This window comes from Callionymus lyra, chromosome 10, assembly GCF_982586985.1.
Source record: "Callionymus lyra chromosome 10, fCalLyr1.hap1.1, whole genome shotgun sequence".
Classification (NCBI taxonomy): domain Eukaryota; kingdom Metazoa; phylum Chordata; class Actinopteri; order Syngnathiformes; family Callionymidae; genus Callionymus; species Callionymus lyra.
In genome coordinates, this window is record NC_141827.1 from 5,123,247 (window position 1) to 5,147,537 (window position 24,291).

Here is a 24,291-nt window from a genome sequence, read left to right on the forward strand (position 1 = left end):
AAGTAGATAACAGGAGCGAGTTTTAAATGATGTGGTTTGTTAATGTTATTATTGTTGATTTAGGTGATTTAAAACACTGATATATTTCACCTCCATTGCCAAGTATAGCATCTGATAAATATGATTCTGATTTTCTAAAACATGTCATTCTTTTGACAATGATTACATTAGATAAAATGTGATTAAATGATGAATTAATTTAATTGCAATTTAAATGTTGAGTCTTGTGGGATAAGAGTTTACAGCCATAGATCTATGTATAAGGAAAATACATTTTATAATGCATCAAAGTTAGGTGGCTGAAACTATCAATTTATTAAAAATTACATCTCACTTCAAAGATATGTAACCTATTAAATAAAACAATTATGTAAAATGCACCATTATAAGTAGATAATACACATTTTTATCGAAATAAACACAAAACAAATATATCAATTGCAAGATAAAAAAAGGAAGGATGTTTACCAGACAGAAGGGTGATCACGTTAATGCTTATGAAATCAGAGCATTTTTAAAAGTGTTAGCTTTGACAAATGAACAATTGTTCGGTGAATAAATATTTAATTCCAGAACCTGCCGCTCTCTGCGGAGACAAGTCACCGGTCAACTCTCGCGAGATCAGGCGTGTTGACGCGAGACGTGCGCCGACATTTCGTGCTGCTGTGCAGCGGCTCTGCGGCGACAAGAGGAGGCTCCGTGCATAAATAAACCTCAGTGTGTTTATTGAAAGATTCATCGGTAAGACTTTAACGGCTAAAGCCCGCAAGTGCTGAGCTCAGAATGAGGCCGAGATAAGGAGGCACCAGGCGCTAGAAGGACGATGCATTTGTGGCCGAAGCGACGCTCCACACAAAGCGAGCAAGCTAGCGATGCTAAGTTAGCTTCGTTGCTAGCTAAGCTACATCAATAGTGTTATTGATTCTGATAGGGATTCGTGCGTCTATTTAGATAAATATCTGTGTGAAACCAATAGTATAGTTACTCACTAATGTTTTCAACCTACGTGTCATTTTCGACATAATAACGAGATGAAGCGTGTTTTTTCAAGCTGCACGATTCCTGAGTTTTCTCTGCCTGATGTGTTGGTGAACAGGTTAGAATGAATGTCTTCAAAGCAAAGTTGGAACTTTTGGAGATTAATCTGAGCAGGACACGTGACGTTTTTAAAGGGATAGTTCACCCAAATTCACATTTTATTTCTGCCCACCCTCATGTCTAAGAGTTGGGAGAATTTTAATAGTAATCTGTTCTTTTTGGAGTTGCAGGAACAAATGTTGTTGATGTTATGTTCATTCGAAAATACACTAAAAAAATCCAAATACACAAATCCTGCTCACATGTCCTTTTAACGGATCAGAAATAATTAAACAATGTTTCTGCACTGACACACATTGCACACACTTGAGATTTACCTTCGAAAACTGCAAGATTCTGCTACAAACAATCTTAAAATATGAACCTTTTCAATCATCTTCCGAAAAAATGCGAGGCTTCAATACGAGAGTGGCGTTCGGACGACCAGTATGGAGGCATTTGGATGTTTTTAAGTGTCTTTAAGGACAAGAAGAGTGAGCCCTGGTCCCAACCCTCATATGAACATATATTTAGGTCTGTAACTTCAAACATACACAGATTAATCTGAAAATTCTCCCAACCCTGAGTCGACATGATGTTGAGCAGAAAAATAAGTGAGTTTTTAAGTGAACTATAATTTTAATCTTTAAGATGGTTTCAGGTGGATCAAGCTTACTATTTGTTGCAACTTCTGGTGGGAAATACAGGAAGAAGAGTTGATATATCTTGCATTTAATTTTATTGGTTTGTTATTCTTGCAATTAATAAATGGGGTTTAACTTGACTTGTTGGAAATATAATTTTCCTTTCGCTCTTGTACTTGTGTAAAGTAATTCTTGGAGATGAACACAGTAGTTGCGTGTCAGACTCTTCAAAGGTGGACTTGTGTTAAGGCAGTTAATAAATATTTAGTGTCGTAATGATGCCTAATGTAGTGAATCTGGATAATTGTTCCAATGATGTCAAGTTGAATCGTTTGAATACAATTCAGAATCTTATGTGATTGTGACTTTCTTGTCGTTTTGATTTTGATCCCAGATGAGTCAGTGTTTTACATTGATTCAGTGTTGCAGGTGACAACTGAATCGGTGATAGTGGTGGATAGCATTGTGGAGGTGGATCTGATGGGAAGCGTTACTATCCTGTTGTGGCTGACATTCTTCAGATAAGGTAGTTTTTGACAAACAAAGTCAAAAATTGTGGAATCTCAACATGTTTTTCAGGTTATTGCATCTTTGAAATGTTGAGGCATTTGACTCCTCAACGATCTGCACTCTTGTGGTATTTTGACAGGTTTCCTCTGCTAAAGCTGACAATACTGATACATTGAATGGCGGGAGTATGAACTACATGTTTTTGCTTCAAATCTTGGCATTTTGTGATGCTGTTTTGCTGTGTGATGCTAAATTTGCTCTAAGGGATGCCATGACAATGTAATGCTGGTAAACGTGGTTCTTGACCTGCTTTCTGATGATCTTTTTTGATGCTGTCGCCGCCAATGTTTGAGCAATGTGTGCTTTTTCATCTGAAGTCTATTGCTGTGATGTGTCCTCATGGTGCTGGTTTTTGTCTTTCTCCTGACACGGCTTTTCTTCTGGTTCATTGAAAGTTGATCAAGCAAGTGGTTGCTGGTGTTTTCAAACACATGGTTGCAGAATTTTGCAGAGTCTTTGATACTTTGCTTGCTGGTTCTCTAAAACAAAGAAAGGCTGATGTTTCATCGGGACGGCAATGTGGTTCAAACCTTAGGTGGACACGAGTTATCGCGAAATGTGGTTTGAAGTGGCAAGTCTACTGTTCTGGAAACGACCCTAGAAATGATTTGAAATGTTTTTTGGTGTTGGGATTGTGTTTAAAAGTTTGCTTCAGGAGCTGATCTTGAGGGACAGGAATTGTTTACAATGAAAGATTGTTCTTTCTGCGACTCGATAATTTTCTATGCATGTTTTGGTGGATTTTTCTGATGGTGCCTTTATACCTTTTCAAATAATAAGCGAAATGATTCAGAGCTTAGAATTGTGTGAGGTTTTCCTCTACATGATCATTTGTATAATAAATGAGCTGTAAAGAGTAAGATGTAGAAGATTTGTCATTAATTCCAACAACAATCTTCATGCTTTATATATATCTGCACTGCTTACTCTTTGAATTTTTGTAATATTGTTTCCATTTAAGTAAACTGAAAATTCCGGCCCAGCAACTCAAGTTTCAGTGAAATGATTGTTAAACGTGTTTCTCTATTAAACATTTATGTTTATTTTAGTTTAAGTTTTTGTGGTTTCCTATCATGTTTTGTGTTGTCATAAGCTCATCGTCTGTTTATTTTATCGTTGAACTTTTCCATCCGTAAAAACCCCCATTATTGACATGACATCCACAAACTATGATCCTTTGAAAATCTTTCTTCCATGATGTTTTGAAACCGGAATGTCTTCTGACCTTTTCACCAGGTTTTGGTTTCCAGCAGAACACGCCTGTCAGTTAAACATTGGCTCAATACAGGCAGCTTTGTAGCATTGGTGAGTTCCAAGATGCATGATCATGACTTGATGTTGCACAGAGTTCTAGTCTTGGTTAGTTGCACAAAGATATTTAGACGACAAAAACGTTCCTGATGCAAACTGGTGTAACTATTGGCATTATGTAGCTTGAAAAATCCAAGAACTTGTTTTGTCAATTCAAAATTATTTGGCTTGTCTTTTTTGTTGGCGGATTTGGAAAAAGAAAAATTGTATTTGAGCTAATTTAATGTTACACTTAAAAAAATCTGGCTAACTTAGGAAAGACATTGTATGTTTTGTTTTCCTTTTTTTATATCAATTGTTCTTCAACTATGTCCTGTTGATATGATTTGGACTTTCATGTTTATACTTGGTTATTGATGCCTTTCTTTGGGCTCATTTTTAGCGTATAATATTCAATTGTGGTGACGTATAACTCTGTGTTCAAGCTGTAGCATATGATTTGATGATAAAATACTTAACAATTATTATTCTTTTTCACACATTAATCTTGAAAATGTACCACTGGTTTCCAAATGTTAAGAAAGCCGCAAAGCAAAACTTTTACACCAAATGTTTTATCACACATTATAATGCATTTTGTTATATTCGACAGTTCGCTCTTGATTTACTTGAATCGCTTGGAAACCAGTGTGGCCTTCTCCGCTCTACTCGTTTTCTGACAATGGTGTTGCTCTCTCCCCAGGTGGTAGGCCTGTTGTTTAGCAGTCAGTATGGCTGTTGTCATCCGACTGCAAGGTCTGCCCATTGTGGCTGGGACCATGGACATCAGGCACTTCTTCTCTGGCCTTACAATTCCCGATGGGGGTGTGCACATCGTTGGGGGGGATCATGGCGAGGCCTTTATTGTTTTTGCCACCGATGAGGATGCTCGGCTAGGAATGATGCGCACGGGCGGATCCATTAAAGGATCCAAAGTTTCTCTGTTGCTGAGCAGCAAGACGGAAATGCAGAATATGATTGAGTTGAGTCGGCGCAGGTTTGAAGCCGGGGCAGGAGCTGCTGAAGCCGTTGCCCCCGCACCAGGAAATGTTTCTCGTCAATCGTCTTCCACTTCCATCCCAACTGTGCAGCCTGGTTCGGGTGGTCGGAGTGGCCATGGAAACCAGGGTTTTGCAAACACCTCTGCTTCAGTGACTACAGCGAGCTCCTCTCAAGAAGCATCAAGCAACAAGGCAGTGGCCAGTCATGGAAACGTTATACCGAGTTTTCCCAACAGCTATAGTTCAACCCCCTCTATAAGCACAGCCCTGGCGTCACTTAATGCAGGCCCACCACCTATACCTAGTCTTCCCAGCATGCCATCAATGCCATCCATGCCCACACTGCCCACCATTCCTATACAGGCTCCTGTTTCTTCCCTTCCCTCCATCCCATCAGTTAACACCTTGCAACAGGGTCCTCAAATCCCTCCCATGTCCCACCTAGCCCATATGTCTTCTTTACCCCCATTCAACCCTTCCATGCCCCCTCCAACAGGTTTAGCGCCAGGCCACTATATGGGAAATCCCAACCCAATGATGTTCAACCCCCTCTCCCCCCTGGCATCTCTTGGCCTACATGCTCAAATGAAGGTTGGCGCTGTAGCCAATATGCAGAGCCAAGATGACCAGTATGTCCATTTACAGAATCTCCCATTTTCCTGTTCAGAAATGGAGGTTAGGGACTTTTTTCAAGGTCTAGGGGTAGAAAGCATTCGCTTTATAAGAGACGTACAAGGTAGACTAAACGGTAGAGCTATGGTTAAGTTTTTTACTCCCCACGAGGGTTTTGAAGCTGTAAAACGGGGAGGTGGTATGTTGGGTCAAAGGTTTATGGAGATAAGCCCCGGGTCTGAGCGGCAGTGGGCCACCATCAGTAACAGCGTAACCGGCCAAGTTCAATATGATGTTTGCAAACCCCAAAATATGGAATCGCATGATATGCACCACCGTAGTGGGTCTGCAGGAGGCAGGGATCACCGAGGAAGGTCACGATCACCACAGAGACAAGAGTTTTGCGTCTACCTTAAGGGTCTTCCATATGAAGTGAACAAAAAACAGATAAAGGATTTTTTCAAAAACCTAACTATAGTTGAGGATAGCATCTATATTGCTTATGCTCCTAATGGCAGAGCGACAGGAGAAGGATTTCTCGAGTTTAAATTGGAACAGGACTTCAATACTGCATTAGGCGCTCACATGCAATACATGGGCAGCAGATTTATCCAGGTACATCCCATCAGTCACAAAGGAATGCTTGAAAAAATCTCAGCTATTCGCAGGCGTCAATCAATCAGCGACGCCAAGAGCCAGGATAACCCCAAAACCCCTCGGAACTGCGCCCATATCACCAACATACCTTACAACGTCTCCAAAAAGGATGTCCGTGCCTTCCTGGAAGGTGTTGAGGTGTACGAGGACTCCTTGAAGGTGTTGACCGACGGCCAGGGAAACGGTTTAGGCCAAGCCGTCCTCCAGCTGCAGACCGACGAAGACGGTCGCAGAGCTGAACGACTACATCGGCAAAAGCTCAACGGCAGAGATGCTTTTATTCACTTGATCACATTTGATCAGATGAAGGAAATCGAGCGTAATCCTCCACCTCAGAACAAACGGGGTCAAAGAAGTCAAGGCACACCGAACCAGCCTAATCAAAGCCAACATCCCAACCAGCATCAACAGCCTCAACCCACTTCTCAACCACCCCAGATTAACCCATTTGCTGGGATTGAAGATTTCAACTATCTCAGAAACCCCATGGGCACTATTAACAACACTCCCTTTGTCACCCCGTTCACTGCCCCTGGGAATGGTCTGACGGGACCACCACCTCTGCCGACCATGGGTCCTGGACTTGGTGACATAAATATAGGTGCTCCTCCTCCACTTGTTGCAGGTATGCCTGGTGCCCCAATCATGGAACCACCAAGTTTCAGACCCGGAGGTCCTGGGGCGAGTCCATTTAGCCCTGATGGACTAAGAGGTTTGGTCAACTTCGACAATTCCAACAGGAAAGGAAGTGGAACCAGCAGAGGGCTAGGGGAGAACAATAATCATGGACGTTTAGGTGGACCCTCTGGAGGACACCAGGCATTCACTTCGGGAGCTGAGGAACATAACCCACCAGCCCCGGGAGGATCCAACAACGGTCAACGGGACACTGCCGGCCCCACAATCGTAAAACTTCAAAACATGCCTTTCACTGTGACCGTAGACGAGATCATGGACTTTTTCTACGGCTATCAAGTGCTACCTGGCTCGGTTTGTCTCCAGTTCAATGACTCTGGTCTGCCCACCGGTGAAGCCATGGTGGCTTTTCAGAATCACGAGGAAGCGTCGGCCGCCGTCATGGACCTAAACGACCGACCAATTGGATCACGTAAAGTGAAGATTAGCCTCGGTTGACTCCTAGGTTGAAAGACATTCTGACTACATAAAGCTACTTGGGTCACTTTTATTTTTCAACTTTAATGCAATTGCTTTTCTGATCAACGATCAAAATGAAATGTCATATGACTTTTGAGAGGGTAAGCCTTTACCCGGCCCACGCTCCGTGACGGTGAAATATACCTGCTGTCGTCTTTCCTTCTTTAAATGCTGACCATTCAAAGTACTGTTGTTGGTGTATGTGCTGACGCTCCTTGTTGGTCTGTACGCCCATTTTCATGCAGTGGTCCTGAAAACCGTGCACTGTTGTGCGCTCGACTATGTATGCGATGCTGCTGGGGTCTCATATTTACATGCTGTGTTGTAACCATGCTTTGTTGATAATGGTCATTGTGTTCTTTAACAAAGATGAAAATAATAACTTTCCTGCTATGTTTGAAATGAGAGAGCTTTCCTATTTTCTTTTTTTTTGTTCTCACTCGCTTTCCTGTTATTAAAGATGCTGTGTCGTCATAAATCGCTCTTGCTGTGAAATACTGGCTTTGTTACTAATGTCAAGAGTTCCTGTCGTTGAATCTTTCTATTCATGTCATGAAGTTTTGTTTCGCAAAGCCATTGACATTTGTTTCTTGTAAAACATTTTGAAGGAAGCCTTTTTTTCTCTCTCCCTCTCTCTCTCTCTTTCTTTCTCCCTCTCTTTCCTCCAATCCTCCCTGGACTGTACAGCCGACCAATTGTAGATTCCTGTATTATTTGGTAGCCGTAATACTGTTGGCTTCGTTTACACGTTTGTTTCGAGCTCAGTTGCTTCTTTAAAACTTTTGTTCTTCTACAAATGTTGGTTCAAACGAACCGTGGACTGTAACGATGTGGCGTCTCTCTAGCGTTTGCTAATAAACAGATGTTCATGCTGCACATCTGCTCACCTGCCATCAGTCTTCTGTCTCTCAATAGGTGACGATGAACGCTGACTCATGTTCAGTGTGATGTTGAATAACTTCGTTTTGATGGGCCAATGTTGTTGTTTCTGTCATTCTTGCCCTTTATTTGTGTCTTAAAAGCGAAGCATCTGAACTACCTTTTGCATATAATCGTCTCTTTTTTTAATGAACTGCATGGTTTAATTTTCTTTTTACAAATGACCACATAAACCACATAAAAGAATCGTAGGAGAATCGACATGAATGCTGCGAGCTGTGGACGTAGAGTTATAAAAGGTGGGTTTATCTTTCTCAAGGATGAAGATTTAGAGACATGTTTGGTTCCCAGAATGAAAGGACCTGCTTTACTTTGTTTCTGGATGATTATTGGATGGATCTTGTTGTCATGGCTCCTTGGTTCTGCTAAGGACAACCTTAACCATCAGTAGATATTAAACATGTAACCAATGCCATCCAACTTACTAGGGATTTGAATGTGGAGTGTCTTGGTGTAAGGAATGACGACACAAAATTGGCAAGTTTACTTACTATATTAAACTACATGTAATATAGACGCAGTATAACGTCACCCATGTGTCACAGAACTGTGGTTTCCAGGTGAACTATTGGTTGCAGGTGTCTTAGAAGTGTTTTCTGGTTCAGTTAAACTTGGATCAAGAGGTGGAATTATAACTAGGCAATGAAAAAACACCGGTCAAGTTACCCATTATTATGGAAATTAAGGAATATAATCAAAAGGTAAATGTTATTTAAAAAAAAAAAAAAAAGCCATCATTGTACAGTGTTCAGATGGTGAAATAAGTTTCTGAGACAAAGCCAAACTTTGAGCCTGGCAGTAAACGTTGGCCATAAACAAATGTCTTTTAGGTATCCCTTATGTTGTGGCCACTGCATATGTATAAGCGACTCTATATTTTTTTTCACGCCGCTATCAGGAAGTTCACTTATCAGACAGAAAAAATGTTGAACATGCATTTCGATCAACGTCAGAACAGGAAATCAACTTTTTTTTTTATTGAGTAGAAATGATCGTCATTTTTCTTGTAGACCGATGGTGGGAGATGACTGAGGCACTTCTAACACAATCAGCTCTACATGAGATGCATTCAGAGCTGGAGGATTAAAGTCCCTCACAGTGAGTGAGGCCTGTAGGGCGGCTGCAGTCAGTGATGTCACACGTGTCTCTACAAATGTGTGATGCGCTGAGGGAAAGAAACAGAACATGTAAGATAATGTTTTGCTTAAAATCGGGTCCATTGTGTTCTCGTTGTGTTTGTAGGATTGATTTAGGGACGTCTCACTTTGGTTCAGGTTTCACCATTGCACCTTAAAAAGGGATCAAGTATGAAAACAATAATCAAACACCTGCTAATCTGATAATTGTGGCATATTCAGGCTTGGATGACGCTGTAAAGACGGTTTTCTACCTCTAGAGGAAACAAAAGTGAGGCTAAAATAGAGGTTTGAGAGCATTTCCCCTTGAACGTGTGGAATGAAAGCATTACTGGCCTATCATGGCAGCAAGTCTGTGATATTAACATTCAAGAGAAAACGTGTTGCTGAGCGAATCAAAGTCTGAGTAAGAGACGAGCAGACGTCACAAGCCGTATTGCTATGGATGGCTTAGATAATTTTGTCTTTTTAAGAGAACATGGAGTTTATTTTATTTCATAAATCATTTATTTTTTATACAACAAATGTCCTTTAAAAAAATGATATAATTAATTTTTGTAATCGGCAAGTTGAGTAAAGGGGCATTTTTCATTTAAAAAAACATCTTTCTTGTGTTTATTATCATTTGCCACATAATTAAAGCAAACCCATGCTTTAGTTAAGAACGTTTTTAAATCATCGCATTAGTAAGTAAGTAATTCATTTGTATTTATATAGCGCTTTTCCAGACCAGGGTCACAAAGCGCTTAAACAATCAAAACAATACACAATAAAATATATACTTTAATAAATGAAATAAAACAGCCCTAATTCCTATACTGTAGTAACAAGGATATATGTGTAGTATTGTCCAGTACTTGACTCTGGTGTTGTGATAGTGTAGTAACAAGTATACATGTGTAGTATTGTCCAGTACTTGACTCTGGTGTTGTGATAGTGTAGTAACAAGTATACATGTGTAGTATTGTCCAGTACTTGACTCTGGTGTTGTGATAGTGTAGTAACAAGTATATATGTGTAGTATTGTCCAGTACTTGACTCTGGTGTTGTAGTATTTACAGACCACATGACTCTTGACGAAGTCGTAACTGCTTTCATTTGTTTTCAAACCAAAATATGTCCAAACATCAGCTTTAAAAGCTGCTGGACTCACTGTATCCTCTCGTCCCCAGTCATCGCCGGGATCTTGTGGGTTTCATTGTTGTTTTGGCTGCGGAGGATGTAAAGAAAAAATCTAATTTATTTATTTTATACACACTTTAATAAAGTATAAATGTTAAAAAAAAAGAACTATGGTAAAAATAGAATATCGATACAGTATCATGGAAAAAATTCTTTATGTTTGCTAATAAACCGTTCTAGATCTTAATTCTTTTTAAAAATAATTTCCTTAAGAAAAGACAAATGTTGACTTTTTGTTTCAGCATGAAAGTTGAATAAAGGTACATTATTTAAGTAGCCATCCTTCTTGTGTTTATAATAATTTTCCAGGTGCAACCAGACCCGACAATGAAATACTCTAAGATGGCACTAATGAGGGATAGATCCCACTTTAGGTAAATCATTAATTTGTAAAGTTTCAATAACTGAATGGCGTCCCGATGTAAAGGTGCAAGACTCGTATGCAGTGTGAACTTTTTCACGAGGTCTTGAAATGCAAGATGGATGAGTTTTTGTTCCTCACACTCATGGAAATGGTGGATTTTTGGAACAATCGAACAGTAGAATAAAGTTGACAATGGAGGGTTTAGATGGATTTAAAGCACTGAGTGTGTGGGAGGATGATTTTTATTTGTATTTTGCTGCTTTGGATTTGATGTGCAGCTGAATTCTCAGCTTTGGTTCGGCGACAAAGGGATGATAAAGTATAAAGCAATGAGTCAAACTGTCCCTTACATGACCAGCTGGATTTTCTAGAGGTTTTTTTCATAGCGTTCCAACAGATTCTCCTGGAGCTGTTTGAGGCGCTTGATGTGAACCGAACTGACGTTTCAGGGATAAGGCTGAAGGAATCTGAACGATACAGACTGAGTTAATATATTTATAGTTGCTGTCGATGTCACGGAACTTTGACGTAAGCGTTCAAAGTGCGACTGACGCTTGTATTAAGTGACGTCAAAGTCTGATATAAATATCAAATAGTTTTTGTGGATTGACTTGAGGGTTGTGTGAGTTGGCGAGTGAAACTCTTGCCTCTACTTAGATAAAAGTATATTCAAGTGTACTATCAGTATACTTTTTTATACTGAAATTGGGGTATTATACTTGAAGTTTACTTTTGACATACTATACTTTATAGATAGATAGATGGATACTTTATTCATCTCACAGAGAAATTCACGTCTCACAGAGAAATGGTACACTGATGTATACTTGTACTCACATTGAAGTATACTTCATAAATGTACTTAAGTACAGTATACTACTTTGTTCTTTGAGCAACTGTATGATTGTGGTGAAGGCAAGACGGTTTACTTTGATTCTTTTATTAATACAAAAGTATATTACGTACGACCAAACTCTATACGAATGACATACAGTAGTGTCCATATTGACTAAATGTAGGGCAATTTACCATGGTTTAAAAATAGGTACTAAAAGTACATATTTAGGAAATTGGTAGTTTATAGAATGTGTAGTTTGAGTATACGTTTGTAAACTAAACTGTATCAGTAAACTGATATTATAAAAATGAATATACTTGATAGTATACTTCTGTAAACTTCAAATGTTCCAATTTGGTCCAAATAAGAATCCAATTAGTATACTTTTATTAAAAAAAAGGACATATACCTTACTATAGTAATATTCAAGTATACTTGATTAAATGAACTTCAAATAAACTACTTTTTGGGTATCAAGCATTTTGCTGGAGTCAACTGTATCCTCTCGTCCTCAGTCATCGCTGAGACGACATAGCAGGGTTTTAATTCCGTTCATTTAGCTGCGAAAGATGTAATGACATCTAGTGGCCAGAAGTTTAATCGCAACATAAAAATGAACAAATGGCTTGAATAAGCCAGAAATATATGCGTATATATATATATATTATATATTATATATTTATATATATGATTATTTTTCAAATAATCGGTACAGCGTCGTTGAAAATAATATTGCAATATATCTATATATTTTCTAACACCCCTTTTATTTACTATGTTTATAATAGCCTTCTCAGTGTTGTTTGGTCACTGAGGTACTAACGGTACATAAGTATTTGATCTTTGTTTCTTGTCATCTGGTTATTTTGTCTCAACATCCAATATATTCATAGTTTTGATATGAATCTTACTCTGAAATGTGACGAGAACGCCTGTAAGGGGAGAGTCAATGATTGACAGTTGAGCTGTCCAATGAGGACGCTTGTTTCGCTGACGAGCCAATCGCAGCACGGTTTTTGCAATCGGCCACTCCCTGCTGACTCATTAGCCGGACAACCACGTCAAAGGTTCAAGGCTGTCGTTAATTTTGTGAATTAAAACTTCTGTTGTTTATTTGTCTTTGGTGAAAATCCAAGAGGTAAGATTTGTTTTTGTTGTGGTTTCACGCGTTTGTACTGAGTCTGCTTCCTGTTCCTGTGCTCCTGCGGTGTTAGCTGCAGCTAACTTCAAGCTAACTTCAGTTGCTCGTGATTCTGCGATAAACTGCCTTAAATGTTACATTTTAAACATTGTAAACATTGAAATATGTGTTGGATTATATATGTGGTATTTATGAGAGTTTGTTTCACCTTCATCGAGCGGGATTCCATGTGTTTCTATCCCAAAGGAAGCATTTGAGTTTTGAGTCTTAAAGTTTTTATAACGACTTTTTAAAAGTCTACAAAGTCGTTAAATTAAAGCAAATAGAATTTCAAACAAAACTTTCAACTCGATTAGTTTGTTTAAAGTTGACCGTCAGATGGGCGTGGCACAGCACAACTTTTAAAACTAAAATCTTTAAAAACACGCATAATAAAAGAAACACACAAGGAACGAATATAAAAATACTTACTGCAATACATTCCTTTATTTTTGCTCTGTTTTATTCTAGTTTTTAGGAAAATATCCACCTAATTCCAGAACAGATGTATATGAAAATATAATAAAGTATCCATATGTACTGTCAAAAACAACGAAACTTTTCTAAACGATCTATACTGGAACTTTATCATATTAATACTACTGTAGCCTTCAATGTGTTCTTCAAGTTATTATTGAAACTAAGATGAACATTTCAATCCAGGCCTGAACATGTCTTTAGTAGAGTGTTCTGTGATGAAAGACTTGAAATAAGAATAAAGATTCATGTAAAGGTTCTGATATCCTGGCTCTCTTCTGACTTTTGTCTTGACTCATAGTTTTGTTTAACGATGATTTATGTGAAAAACTCAGTTCCTGTGCGATGCTTTTTGTGGTCAAATGTTCAACCACCGAACATTTCTTGAACATTCTGGGTGTTACGAAGCAAATGCGGTTCCAGTACTTGACAACCACGGTCCCCAGATGTTGTACTTTTGTTTACTTTCGTGTTTTTGAACCTGCAGATGACGGACTGCGTCTCTAAAGTGGAGCTGACCGTCTCCTGCTCCAACCTGCTGGACAAGGATGTCGGCTCCAAGTCCGACCCTCTGTGTGTTCTGCTGCAGAAGTCCAGCGGAGACAAGTGGACCGAGGTGATGCTTCTAAAAACATTAAGTGCTCGTTTACGTATGAGATGAATTAAAAATGAAAACATTTCCCGTCAGCTGGGCCGCACGGAGCGCTTGGACAACAACTCCGACCCGTCCTTCAGCCAGCGTCTCAGAATAGACTATTTCTTCGAGACGGTTCAGGATCTCAAGCTGGGGGTTTATGACATCGACAACAAGTCCTCGGACTTGGGTGATGACGACTTCCTGGGTGGCGTGGAGGTCACGCTCGGACAGGTGGGAATGAAGAGGAATCCAGATGGAATAAAATGTTCAATTAAGTACGCAACGGCTAAAGAAAGTGATGCATAATATGGATTTTTTTTTAACTTACATTTAATTTTAAACATTTGATTGTTACTGTAAATTACAAGCCAGGTGTGGAGGATTAGCGATGGTTGTCATGGAGACGGCTGATGATCTGTGTGTTGTAGATTGTCTCCAGTAAGACCCTGTCGAGACCTCTGCAGCTGAAGAAAGGCAAACCAGCCGGAAAAGGAACCATAACTGTGAGTTCACCGTGTGTATGGTTTTACGATAGAAACGTGGTTTGACTTCAAGAACAAAACCCTCCTGACATATCTGTGTAGATCACGGCCGAGGAGATCAAGGACAACAGAGCCATCACCTTAGAGTTTGAGGCTAAAAAGCTTGACAAGAAGGTTCGTCATTTTATCCTTGAGCTGATATTTCAAGTTGTTCACTTGAACAAATGTGGATAAAACTTTAATTTTCATGTTTTTAGGATACGTTTGGAAAGTCTGATCCATTCCTGGAGATATTTAAAAAGGCAGATGATGGAAAGTGGCTGCTGGTGCACAGAACTGAGGTACTGGACACGGTCGCGTCTGTGTTTTTGCTGCCATCTAGTGGCTGTAATTTACATTACATATTCATTATTACGTGATTTCTCAGCCTCCTCCATACGTGTTGATAATCTACGTTTTTTAAGTGAATCTTCATTTGGAATTTAATATTTGGTTCAAAGACAAGTCCTGTCGCTCACTCTAGGTGGTCAAGAACAACCTGAGTCCAACTTGGAAAAAGTTCACTGTTCCCCTTCAGACCTTCTGCAGCAGTGACCTTGAACGACCTCTCAAGGTGAACAACCGTCAACATCCGATCTCGACCTCCTCCTCCTCCTCCTCCTCTTCCTCCTCCTCCTCCTCCACGGACTGAAGTGTGTCCTGTGCCGCAGGTGGATTGTTCGGACTACGACGGCGACGGGACTCACGACCTGATCGGCTCCTTCACCACCAAAGTCTCGGAGCTGCAGAAAGCTAACGTGAGTCGACATTAAAAGTCGCGCTCGGCCACGTCCATCATTTTTTTTATTTATTGACCTCAGGCGGAGTTTGAGTGCGTTCACCCGGACAAGCAGAAGAAGAAGAAGAGCTACAAGAACTCTGGAGTTGTTATTGTGAAGAACTGCAAGGTGAGTGTTTTTCCATCTCAACTACTGGATTCTTGAATCGACATGTTTGTCGTTCAGTCAAAGCTAACAAACGACGTCGAGTGTGAGCAGAAGATTGTCAACTTTTATCTGATTCAATACTTTGATTTGACTACCGGAAGCTAAAAGGACCATATTTGTCCATCTATAGTGGAGAACCACTGATAGTATTTCTAGTATCGTGTACATTTCTCCATCACTCACCATCAACCATCACCATCTTCACTTACAAGGAGCTGATTTCAACTATTTATTTTCATACACCTCGTCTGTGACTCCAATCGACGCACATCGTATCCCAACATTGACACCATATGTCGGAGAGAATGCATTTTACTAGGGGTGTAGAAAGTATTCATACACCTTGATACATTTTTTTTCTGTATCAGTGTTTAACAATACTGTATCATTTGTATTAATACTCATTTTGAAAAATATAATATATATATATCATATTTATTTTATGGTTTATATTTTAATGTAGTGTTTATAATATAAAATAATCTGTATAAAAATAAGTTTTTTTATTTACAACTAACATGTAAATATTTACTTTTTTGTGTTGCAATTAAACATCCGGCCACTAGATGGCAGTCATTACGTCCTCTGCAGCTAAATGATTCGGAAACTTTTATTGACCGTTTTGTAAATACAACATTTTTTGAACATTGAAATGCTGTGAGATCCCGGCGGTGGCTGAGGACGAGAGGATACAGTGAGTCCGACTCAGACATTTATTTTGGTTTGAAAACAAATTAAAGTAGTTACGACTTCGCCAAGAGTCATGTGGTCTGTAAATACTACAACACCAGAGTCAAGTACTGGACAATACTACACATATATACTTGTTACTACACTATCACAACACCAGAGTCAAGTACTGGACAATACTACACATGTATACTTGTTACTACACTATCACAACACCAGAGTCAAGTACTGGACAATACTACACATATATACTTGTTACTATACTATCACAACACCAGAGTCAAGTACTGGACAATACTACACATATATACTTGTTACTACACTATCACAACACCAGAGTCAAGTACTGGACAATACTACACATGTATACTTGTTACTACACTATCACAACACCAGAGTCAAGTACTGGACAATACTACACATATATACTTGTTACTACACTATCACAACACCAGAGTCAAGTACTGGACAATACTACACATGTATACTTGTTACTACACTATCACAACACCAGAGTCAAGTACTGGACAATACTACACATGTATACTTGTTACTACACTATCACAACACCAGAGTCAAGTACTGGACAATACTACACATTTATACTTGTTACTACACTATCACAACACCAGAGTCAAGTACTGGACAATACTACACATATATACTTGTTGCTACAGTATCACAACACCAGAGTCAAGTACTCGACAATACTACACATATATACTTGTTACTACACTATCACAACACCAGAGTCAAGTACTGGACAATACTACACATATATACTTGTTACTACAGTATCACAACACCAGAGTCAAGTACTCGACAATACTACACATATATACTTGTTACTACACTATCACAACACCAGAGTCAAGTACTGGACAATACTACACATATATTCTTCCAGATATTGCCACTAACTATTTCTCAGATTAATATTTTTTAGAAAGTCATGTTTTTATCGATGTGCATTTAGTCGTTAAGACTTGTAGCTCTTGTGCCATTTGCTTTTCTAACTTTGAAGCTTCTCTTTGTTTCTCTCTCTCTCTCCGCCGCCCACAGCTTGTAACCCAGCACACCTTCCTGGACTACGTGATGGGCGGCTGCCAGATCAACTTCACAGTAAGTCACTGTTTCACACACAAAAGTATAAAAAGAACTAGTTTCCTGAGCCATTAATAATTGTTTCTTCAACCCTGAAGGTTGGAATCGACTTCACCGGCTCCAACGGTGACCCTCGCTCGCCCAACTCTCTGCACTTCATGAGTCCAGACGGGCTGAACCAGTATCTGTCTGCCCTCTGGTCCGTGGGTCAGGTGATCCAGGACTACGACACGTAAGTATCTGAGCCGTTTGTTACCTGCTGTGGTGAGAGTTTCTCAAAGTGTGATTATGTTTAATATTTCCAGAGACAAGCTCTTCCCTGCGTTCGGCTTCGGGGCAAAACTGCCGCCGGATTATCAGGTTAGTTTTGTAGCGTCGATGAAATGATGTTTGATTCACTCTTTAAAATAATCTTTTTAAATCTTTCATCGACTCGTCATCCTGACGTTTATTTGGATGTGTTTCCGTTGTAGTCGACAAATCTTTCGTCAGTATTGTTGAGTTAAAATTGTAGATAATGTTACTTCAGAAAAAATCCTGTATTTCTATCAAAATAAAACGCATATCAGTCGCCAATAATCACTGAAACGGACGTGAGATATTGTGTTTTTATATATAATATATATTGCGGCCCAGTAAGGAATGCGCCACAGACCGATACTAGTTCGGACCAGTTCAGATCCAGTACCTTAAACCATAAACAGGCTGTGTAATCGCTCGACAAAAACTCTTGAGAGTCAACTGTTACAACTGATGTGCTGATGAAGCTTCATGAAACAGTGTCATGTTGTTCAGAGGTCAGTAGGTGGCGCCATCAGTTTAAAAACATACTTTTCATTAGAACAGTTTTTCAAAACAAAGAAAAATGGTGCAAAGACGCCATCTAGTGGACTCTGAAGATAATGACACTGTTTCATGAGCTTCATCAACACATCACTACCATCTAGTGGACTCTGAAGATAATGACACTGTTTCATGAAGCTTCATCAACACATCACTGCCATCTAGTGGACTCTGAAGATAATGACACTGTTTCATGAAGCTTCATCAACACATCACTACCATCTAGTGGACTCTGAAGATAATTACACTGTTTCATGAAGCATCATCAGCACATCACTACCATCTAGTGGACTCCGAAGATAATGACACTGTTTCATGAGCTTCACCAACACATCACTACCATCTAGTGGACTCTGAAGATAATGACACTGTTTCATGAAGCTTCATCAACACATCACTACCATCTAGTGGACTCTGAAGATAATGACACTGTTTCTTGAAGCTTCATCAACACATCACTACCATCTAGTGGACTCTGAAGATAATGACACTGTTTCATGAAGCTTCATCAACACATCACTACCATCTAGTGGACTCTGAAGATAATGACACTGTTTCTTGAAGCTTCATCAACACATCACTGCCATCTAGTGGACTCTGAAGATAATGACACTGTTTCATGAAGCTTCACCAACACATCACTACCATCTGTTGGACTCTGAAGATAATGACACTGTTTCATGAAGCTTCATCAACACATCACTGCCATCTAGTGGACTCTGAAGATAATGACACTGTTTCATGAAGCTTCATCAACACATCACTGCCATCTAGTGGACTCTGAAGATAATGACACTGTTTCATGAGCTTCACCAACACATCACTACCATCTATTGGACTCTGAAGATAATGACACTGTTTCATGAAGCTTCATCAACACATCACTGCCATCTAGTGGACTCTGAAGATAATGACACTGTTTCATGAAGCTTCATCAACACATCACTGCCATCTAGTGGACTCTGAAGATAATGACACTGTTTCATGAAGCTTCATCAACACATCACCGTTACTATAACAAAGTCGGAGTCGAGGAGTAAAATATTTGACTGACACCAAGTTTATCGATGGCTTTGAATTGACGAAATTAACAAAAATCTATGGGAGCACACTTTTGATTTTTAAATTGAAACTTTGTTTTTGTAAGCATTACTTAAAACAAATAGTAATTTAACGCAATGATTTGTATATTACATTTTTTAATTTGACCTGAAACCTGAAAATGTTTACAATACTATATTATAAGATTTTTGTAGCATTTTTATATTGCATTTAAAAGACTAAGAATTAAAAAATTTGTTTAAAAAATGCCATTATTTTTGAAAATGTTAAAAATGGAAAAATTCAATTATTCAATACAAATAAATTCAACCGTTACGTGTAGAATTTATTGAGTCAATTAATGAAAAAATGAATTCAATTTAAAAACACAACAAAATGTATTTATATTATTTGTAGTTTTAAAATGTTAAAGTCAATATTCTGTTGCCACTGATGTACTTGTATGCGACACACGTGTGTAGTAAACTCGGTATTATTATACATTTTATTGGTACTTTTCTGTCGACTGAGTTGTTGTTGTTGTTGTTGTTCCTTCAGGTGGCAAATCATGAGTTCGCGCTGAACTTCAACCCTTCAAACCCATATTGTCAAGGTCGGTTCTTCAACCACGACAGTCGTGATTCATCCGTGTTTTAATCGTTCTGTTTGATAAGAATTCAAGCGTCTAGACTCTAGCATCTTCATCACTTCATCTTCCTCTCGTAGGTATTCAAGGGATCGTCGAGGCGTATCGGATGGTGATGCCTCAGCTGCGGCTCTCGGGTCCAACAAACTTCTCTCCGCTCATCAACCACGTGGCGTCCATCGCTGCAGCTGCAGCTCAGAGCAACAGCGCCTCCGTAAGGACGTCAAGAGTACTTTTGATGTTCAGTCCAGAAGTAACTCTTGTCACTCGCAGCAGTACTTCGTCCTCCTCATCCTCACCGACGGAGAGATCACGGACCTGGACCAGACCAGAGACGCCATCGTCAGAGCGTCGCGGCTGCCGCTGTCCGTCATCATCGTGGGCGTGGGCCCGGCGGACTTCAAGGCCATGGAGCTCCTGGACGGCGACGACGGGGTCCTGAGGTCGACGGTGGGCGAGGCCGTCGCCCGAGACATCGTGCAGTTCGTCCCCTTCAGGAAGTTCAAAGACGTGAGTTTGAGTCTGTTATATGTGTGCGTCGTGTCGCTCGTGTCACCGAGACCCTCGCTGTCCTCAGGCTCCCCAGGCTGCTCTGGCCAAGTCTGTCCTGGCGGAGGTTCCGAACCAGCTGGTGTCCTACTTCAAGATGAGAGGATTTGAGCCGCAGAAACCTAAAGCTGCTGCTCCTGCTCCTGCGAAATCCTAGTGTCCATCATTGGGACTTCAACGCTCTCACTGTCAACCTTCCCTTCATCATATTCCACTATCAGACGTGACCAACCACTCTTTCCTGAATATCTTCCAATTAGCATGTGACTTCCAGGTTTCAGCCAATCAGCTTGCAGCACTTTGAGCTATTAGCCAATCAGCTTGCAGCACTTTCAGCTATTAGCCAATCAGCTTGCAGCACTTTGAGCTCTTAGCCAATCAGCGTGCAGCACTTTGAGCTCTTAGCCAATCAGCGTGCAGCACGATGAGCTCTTAGCCAATCAGCGTGCCAAGAAAAATCACATTTGTTGCCTCCAGATAGATGCTTCTGCTGCGTATTATTAAATATACAAATTATATTTTATTACACACAGAAACATATGGCTGTTCTAGAATTATTTTTCTTGAGGCTTTTGTTCTTTATTGTTAACGCTTTGTGTGTGTTTGATCAATTAATCAGGTGTTAATTTGCACTTTTATAAATGCTGGAATTATATATTGAATGATTCATAGTTGATACACGTTTGCCTTCACTAACAGAGCTTTATATTAATCACCGATGTATGCCTTAATATCTTCTGCTGCTTCTGCTGATGCCAAACGCTTTAATGAATAAAAGAGTAAATAAATAAAACTCATGAAAAATGAGTTAAATTCAGAAAATGTAACCTTGTTTTCTTTTCTTTTTTACACAAATGACATGTATTTTGTTAATTATTCCTGTAGAACTACTCAGAATCTGTGCGTGTAGTTTTGCCAAATCACTGTTATATAAAGTAAAGATGCATCTTTGGATTTAACAATTGATTGTTTAAGTGCTACAACAACAGAGAGTTCTTAAATATACTTGTTCTTCGAGTTTTGTCAATCATTTTTGCCAAAAGTGCAAATATTAGGTTCCTTTAAATGTATTCCTCATGACCAAAATAAACATTATTACATGCATTAAATTGGCCTCCATGTGTGGTCGCTTGAATTAACAGTGTACGACCATAGTAACATGTTTGTTTTTTTATTTCAATAAAACATATTTGGGAATCCTTGTTTTGTATTTGTTTCTGTGATATTGTGTGAACGTTTTCATTTAAGGCTTCCTGTATATAAATATAAGAATGACGAAGAAGAAACATTCTGGTGAACCAAGAAATTGAAGATTCAAATCATTTGTTGCTTTAATTTGGTAAAATTCAATTTGTATTTTGCAGTACAAGAAAATGTGTATATATATATATATACACATATATATATATATATATATATATATCAGGTTATAGAATTTTACTAAAAATGTATTTTACATTTTAAACGACAAAAGGGAACCAAATTCCTGCCAAACCCAGATTCGACCGATATGATTAATACATAATAAATATATTATTATTTATAGTATAATAAATATATTATAATAAACAATAAAATAAAATGATATTTATATAAGGGGATATAATATTTCACTAAAAAGGTATTTTACATTATAAACGACAGAAGGGAACCAAATTCCCGCCAAACCGGAATTGAACGAACTAGATTTGAACCTAAAACCTTGAATATATTTTCTATTTATGTCCGTGTGTGTCCTCGACATACACTTTTTCTATTTAAGTTGAGTAGAAGTGATTCGTAGGCATTTCAACAATTAACAAGCAAACGTCACAGGAGTCAGTAACGGTCGATCAACTGATAGTGACGTCATAGTGACTTCGTTAACAAACGCAAACATTGTGCAGCGACTTAACGATAAACTACTGCTGCCCTCTAGTGGTCAGACATGAAGTCGCCATGAATGTTGATTATAAAAACTATTTTGACTTTTTCTGTCAATAACTTAAATATATCGTTTAATCCATACATTTATTTTCAAGAGTTTTATAGACTTTACAAAAATTCGTTTTCTGTCAAATAAAACAACTGAAGTCATTTTCTATTGATCTTCCTTGTGTTGGGTTCTGGGGACCCCCCTCCCCTCCCCTCCCCCTGGGAACATGACCCCCTGTAACGTCTCTAACTCTGGGATGTCCTCTGATGAAATGAACGACAAGTGTGTGTGTTTAGTCAAAGGAGGAAACTAGTCGAGCAGCTTTCTTTGCTTTCTCAAATATTAGACCAGACCTGCCCTAACAGACACACACACACAGGGATACCTTCACACAGGTGACAACATCAGCTGGATACCTTCACACAGGTGACAACATCAGCTGGATACCTTCGCACAGGTGACCACATCAGCTGGATACCTTCACACAGGTGACAACATCAGCTGGATACCTTCACACAGGTGACAACATCAGCTGGATACCTTCACACAGGTGACAACATCAGCTGGATACCTTCACACAGGTGACAACATCAGCTGGATACCTTCACACAGGTGACCACATCAGCTGGATACCTTCACACAGGTGACAACATCAGCTGGATACCTTCACACAGGTGACAACATCAGCTGGATACCTTCGCACAGGTGACCACATCAGCTGGATACCTTCGCACAGGTGACAACATCAGCTGGATACCTTCGCACAGGTGACAACATCAGCTGGATACCTTCACACAGGTGACAACATCAGTTGGATACCTTCGCACAGGTGACAACATCAGCTGGATACCTTCACACAGGTGACAACATCAGCTGGATACCTTCACACAGGTGACCACATCAGCTGGATACCTTCACACAGGTGACAACATCAGTTGGATACCTTCACACAGGTGACAACATCAGCTGGATACCTTCGCACAGGTGACAACATCAGCTGGATACCTTCACACAGGTGACAACATCAGCTGGATACCTTCACACAGGTGACCACATCAGCTGGATACCTTCGCACAGGTGACCACATCAGCTGGATACCTTCGCACAGGTGACAACATCAGCTGGATACCTTCACACAGGTGACAACATCAGCTGGATACCTTCACACAGGTGACAACATCAGCTGGATACCTTCGCACAGGTGACAACATCAGTTGGATACCTTCACACAGGTGACAACATCAGTTGGATACCTTCACACAGGTGACAACATCAGTTGGATACCTTCACACAGGTGACAACATCAGTTGGATACCTTCACACAGGTGACAACATCAGCTGGATACCTTCGCACAGGTGACAACATCAGCTGGATACCTTCACACAGGTGACAACATCAGCTGGATACCTTCGCACAGGTGACAACATCAGCTGGATACCTTCACACAGGTGACAACATCAGCTGGATACCTTCACACAGGTGACAACATCAGCTGGATACCTTCGCACAGGTGACAACATCAGCTCACAAACAGGTGCACAGGTGATCCAGAGGACATGACGTAGCCCACAAGAACCCATCATGTCGATTAATGTGATCCTGAGGAAGATCAGCAACTTGCCAGGACGATCTGACAGGAAGGTTGAACTTAGTTTTAGAGGTGAGTAATAACTTATTATCTCTTATATTTAAATGTTCACTGTTGTTTTTCTAGTGCTTCTATCCTTATCAATATCAATCAATTTGCGGTTTAACTGTTCTATTTACTTATCAGCCTCGCAGCTAAAATGGTATTTTTGTTCCAAAAATAACATTAAATTATATTAATTTTATTATTATAATAATATAAAATAATCCATTTTGACCAATTTATTTTATTGTCTTTATGTACTTTCGACGTTTTTATTTGTTTGTGTTAAAATGTTATATTTAAATAGAATTAAGATTTTAACATGTTTTTTACTTCATTCTTAATATTAAAATGTTAAGATAAAAACCGATCACAAGTCGTACATTCAAAATTAAAAATAAATCGCCTTTTTATCGAATCTTCGTAAGTTATAAACAAATTAACAATAAACACGATATTAAATGAAACATTTGTTTAATTCATGGAGCAATTCGAGCGTCAACAATATAAACTTAATTTACCTCCGGATTTTATATATTTAATCTGTAAACCGCGAGAATTATGATGAATTTACTTCAATAAAAAAAACTCGAAAGTGCGTTTAGTCAAACGTCAGTTGTTTGAAAGAAATGGCGGGCGCTGTGT

The 24,291-nt window shown here is 39.3% G+C and overlaps 3 protein-coding genes across 5 annotated transcripts in view; all 3 read left to right on the forward strand.

Annotated features, from left to right (window-relative positions):
• The first annotated feature begins 647 nt into the window (after positions 1-647).
• On the forward strand, positions 648-7,899 carry rbm12 (RNA binding motif protein 12). Of its 2 annotated transcripts, XM_087801426.1 has the most exons (3): positions 648-741; positions 3,528-3,596; positions 4,285-7,899. In XM_087801426.1, the coding sequence occupies exon 3, from the start codon at positions 4,313-4,315 to the stop codon at positions 6,983-6,985; it is 2,673 nt and encodes an 890-aa protein (XP_087657552.1). In that variant the 5' UTR covers positions 648-741; positions 3,528-3,596; positions 4,285-4,312; the 3' UTR covers positions 6,986-7,899. The 2 variants fall into 2 exon arrangements, with proteins under 2 accessions (XP_087657552.1, XP_087657553.1); XM_087801427.1 differs by lacking the exon at positions 3,528-3,596 and having other exon boundaries at positions 653-741.
• Positions 649-21,297, forward strand: cpne1 (copine I). Its single transcript, XM_087801428.1, has 16 exons — positions 649-741; positions 13,610-13,738; positions 13,811-13,990; positions 14,188-14,262; positions 14,344-14,415; positions 14,499-14,582; positions 14,765-14,854; positions 14,952-15,038; positions 15,102-15,188; positions 16,980-17,039; positions 17,120-17,253; positions 17,327-17,381; positions 19,464-19,518; positions 19,632-19,765; positions 19,825-20,061; positions 20,129-21,297. The coding sequence occupies exons 2-16, from the start codon at positions 13,610-13,612 to the stop codon at positions 20,255-20,257; spliced, it is 1,608 nt and encodes a 535-aa protein (XP_087657554.1). The 5' UTR covers positions 649-741; the 3' UTR covers positions 20,258-21,297.
• A 1,715-nt stretch (positions 21,298-23,012) lies between these two features.
• The window catches only part of fer1l4 (fer-1 like family member 4), a 44,438-nt gene continuing 43,159 nt past the window's right edge, over positions 23,013-24,291 (forward strand). Inside the window, exons 1-2 of one of the 2 annotated variants that reach the window (XM_087801423.1) lie at positions 23,466-23,495; positions 23,551-23,676. In XM_087801423.1, coding sequence (XP_087657549.1) covers positions 23,598-23,676 — 79 coding nt within the window. In that variant the 5' untranslated portion in view covers positions 23,466-23,495; positions 23,551-23,597. Of the gene's footprint in view, positions 23,677-24,291 lie in introns of both variants that reach the window. The other variant, XM_087801425.1, reaches the window with a different exon arrangement.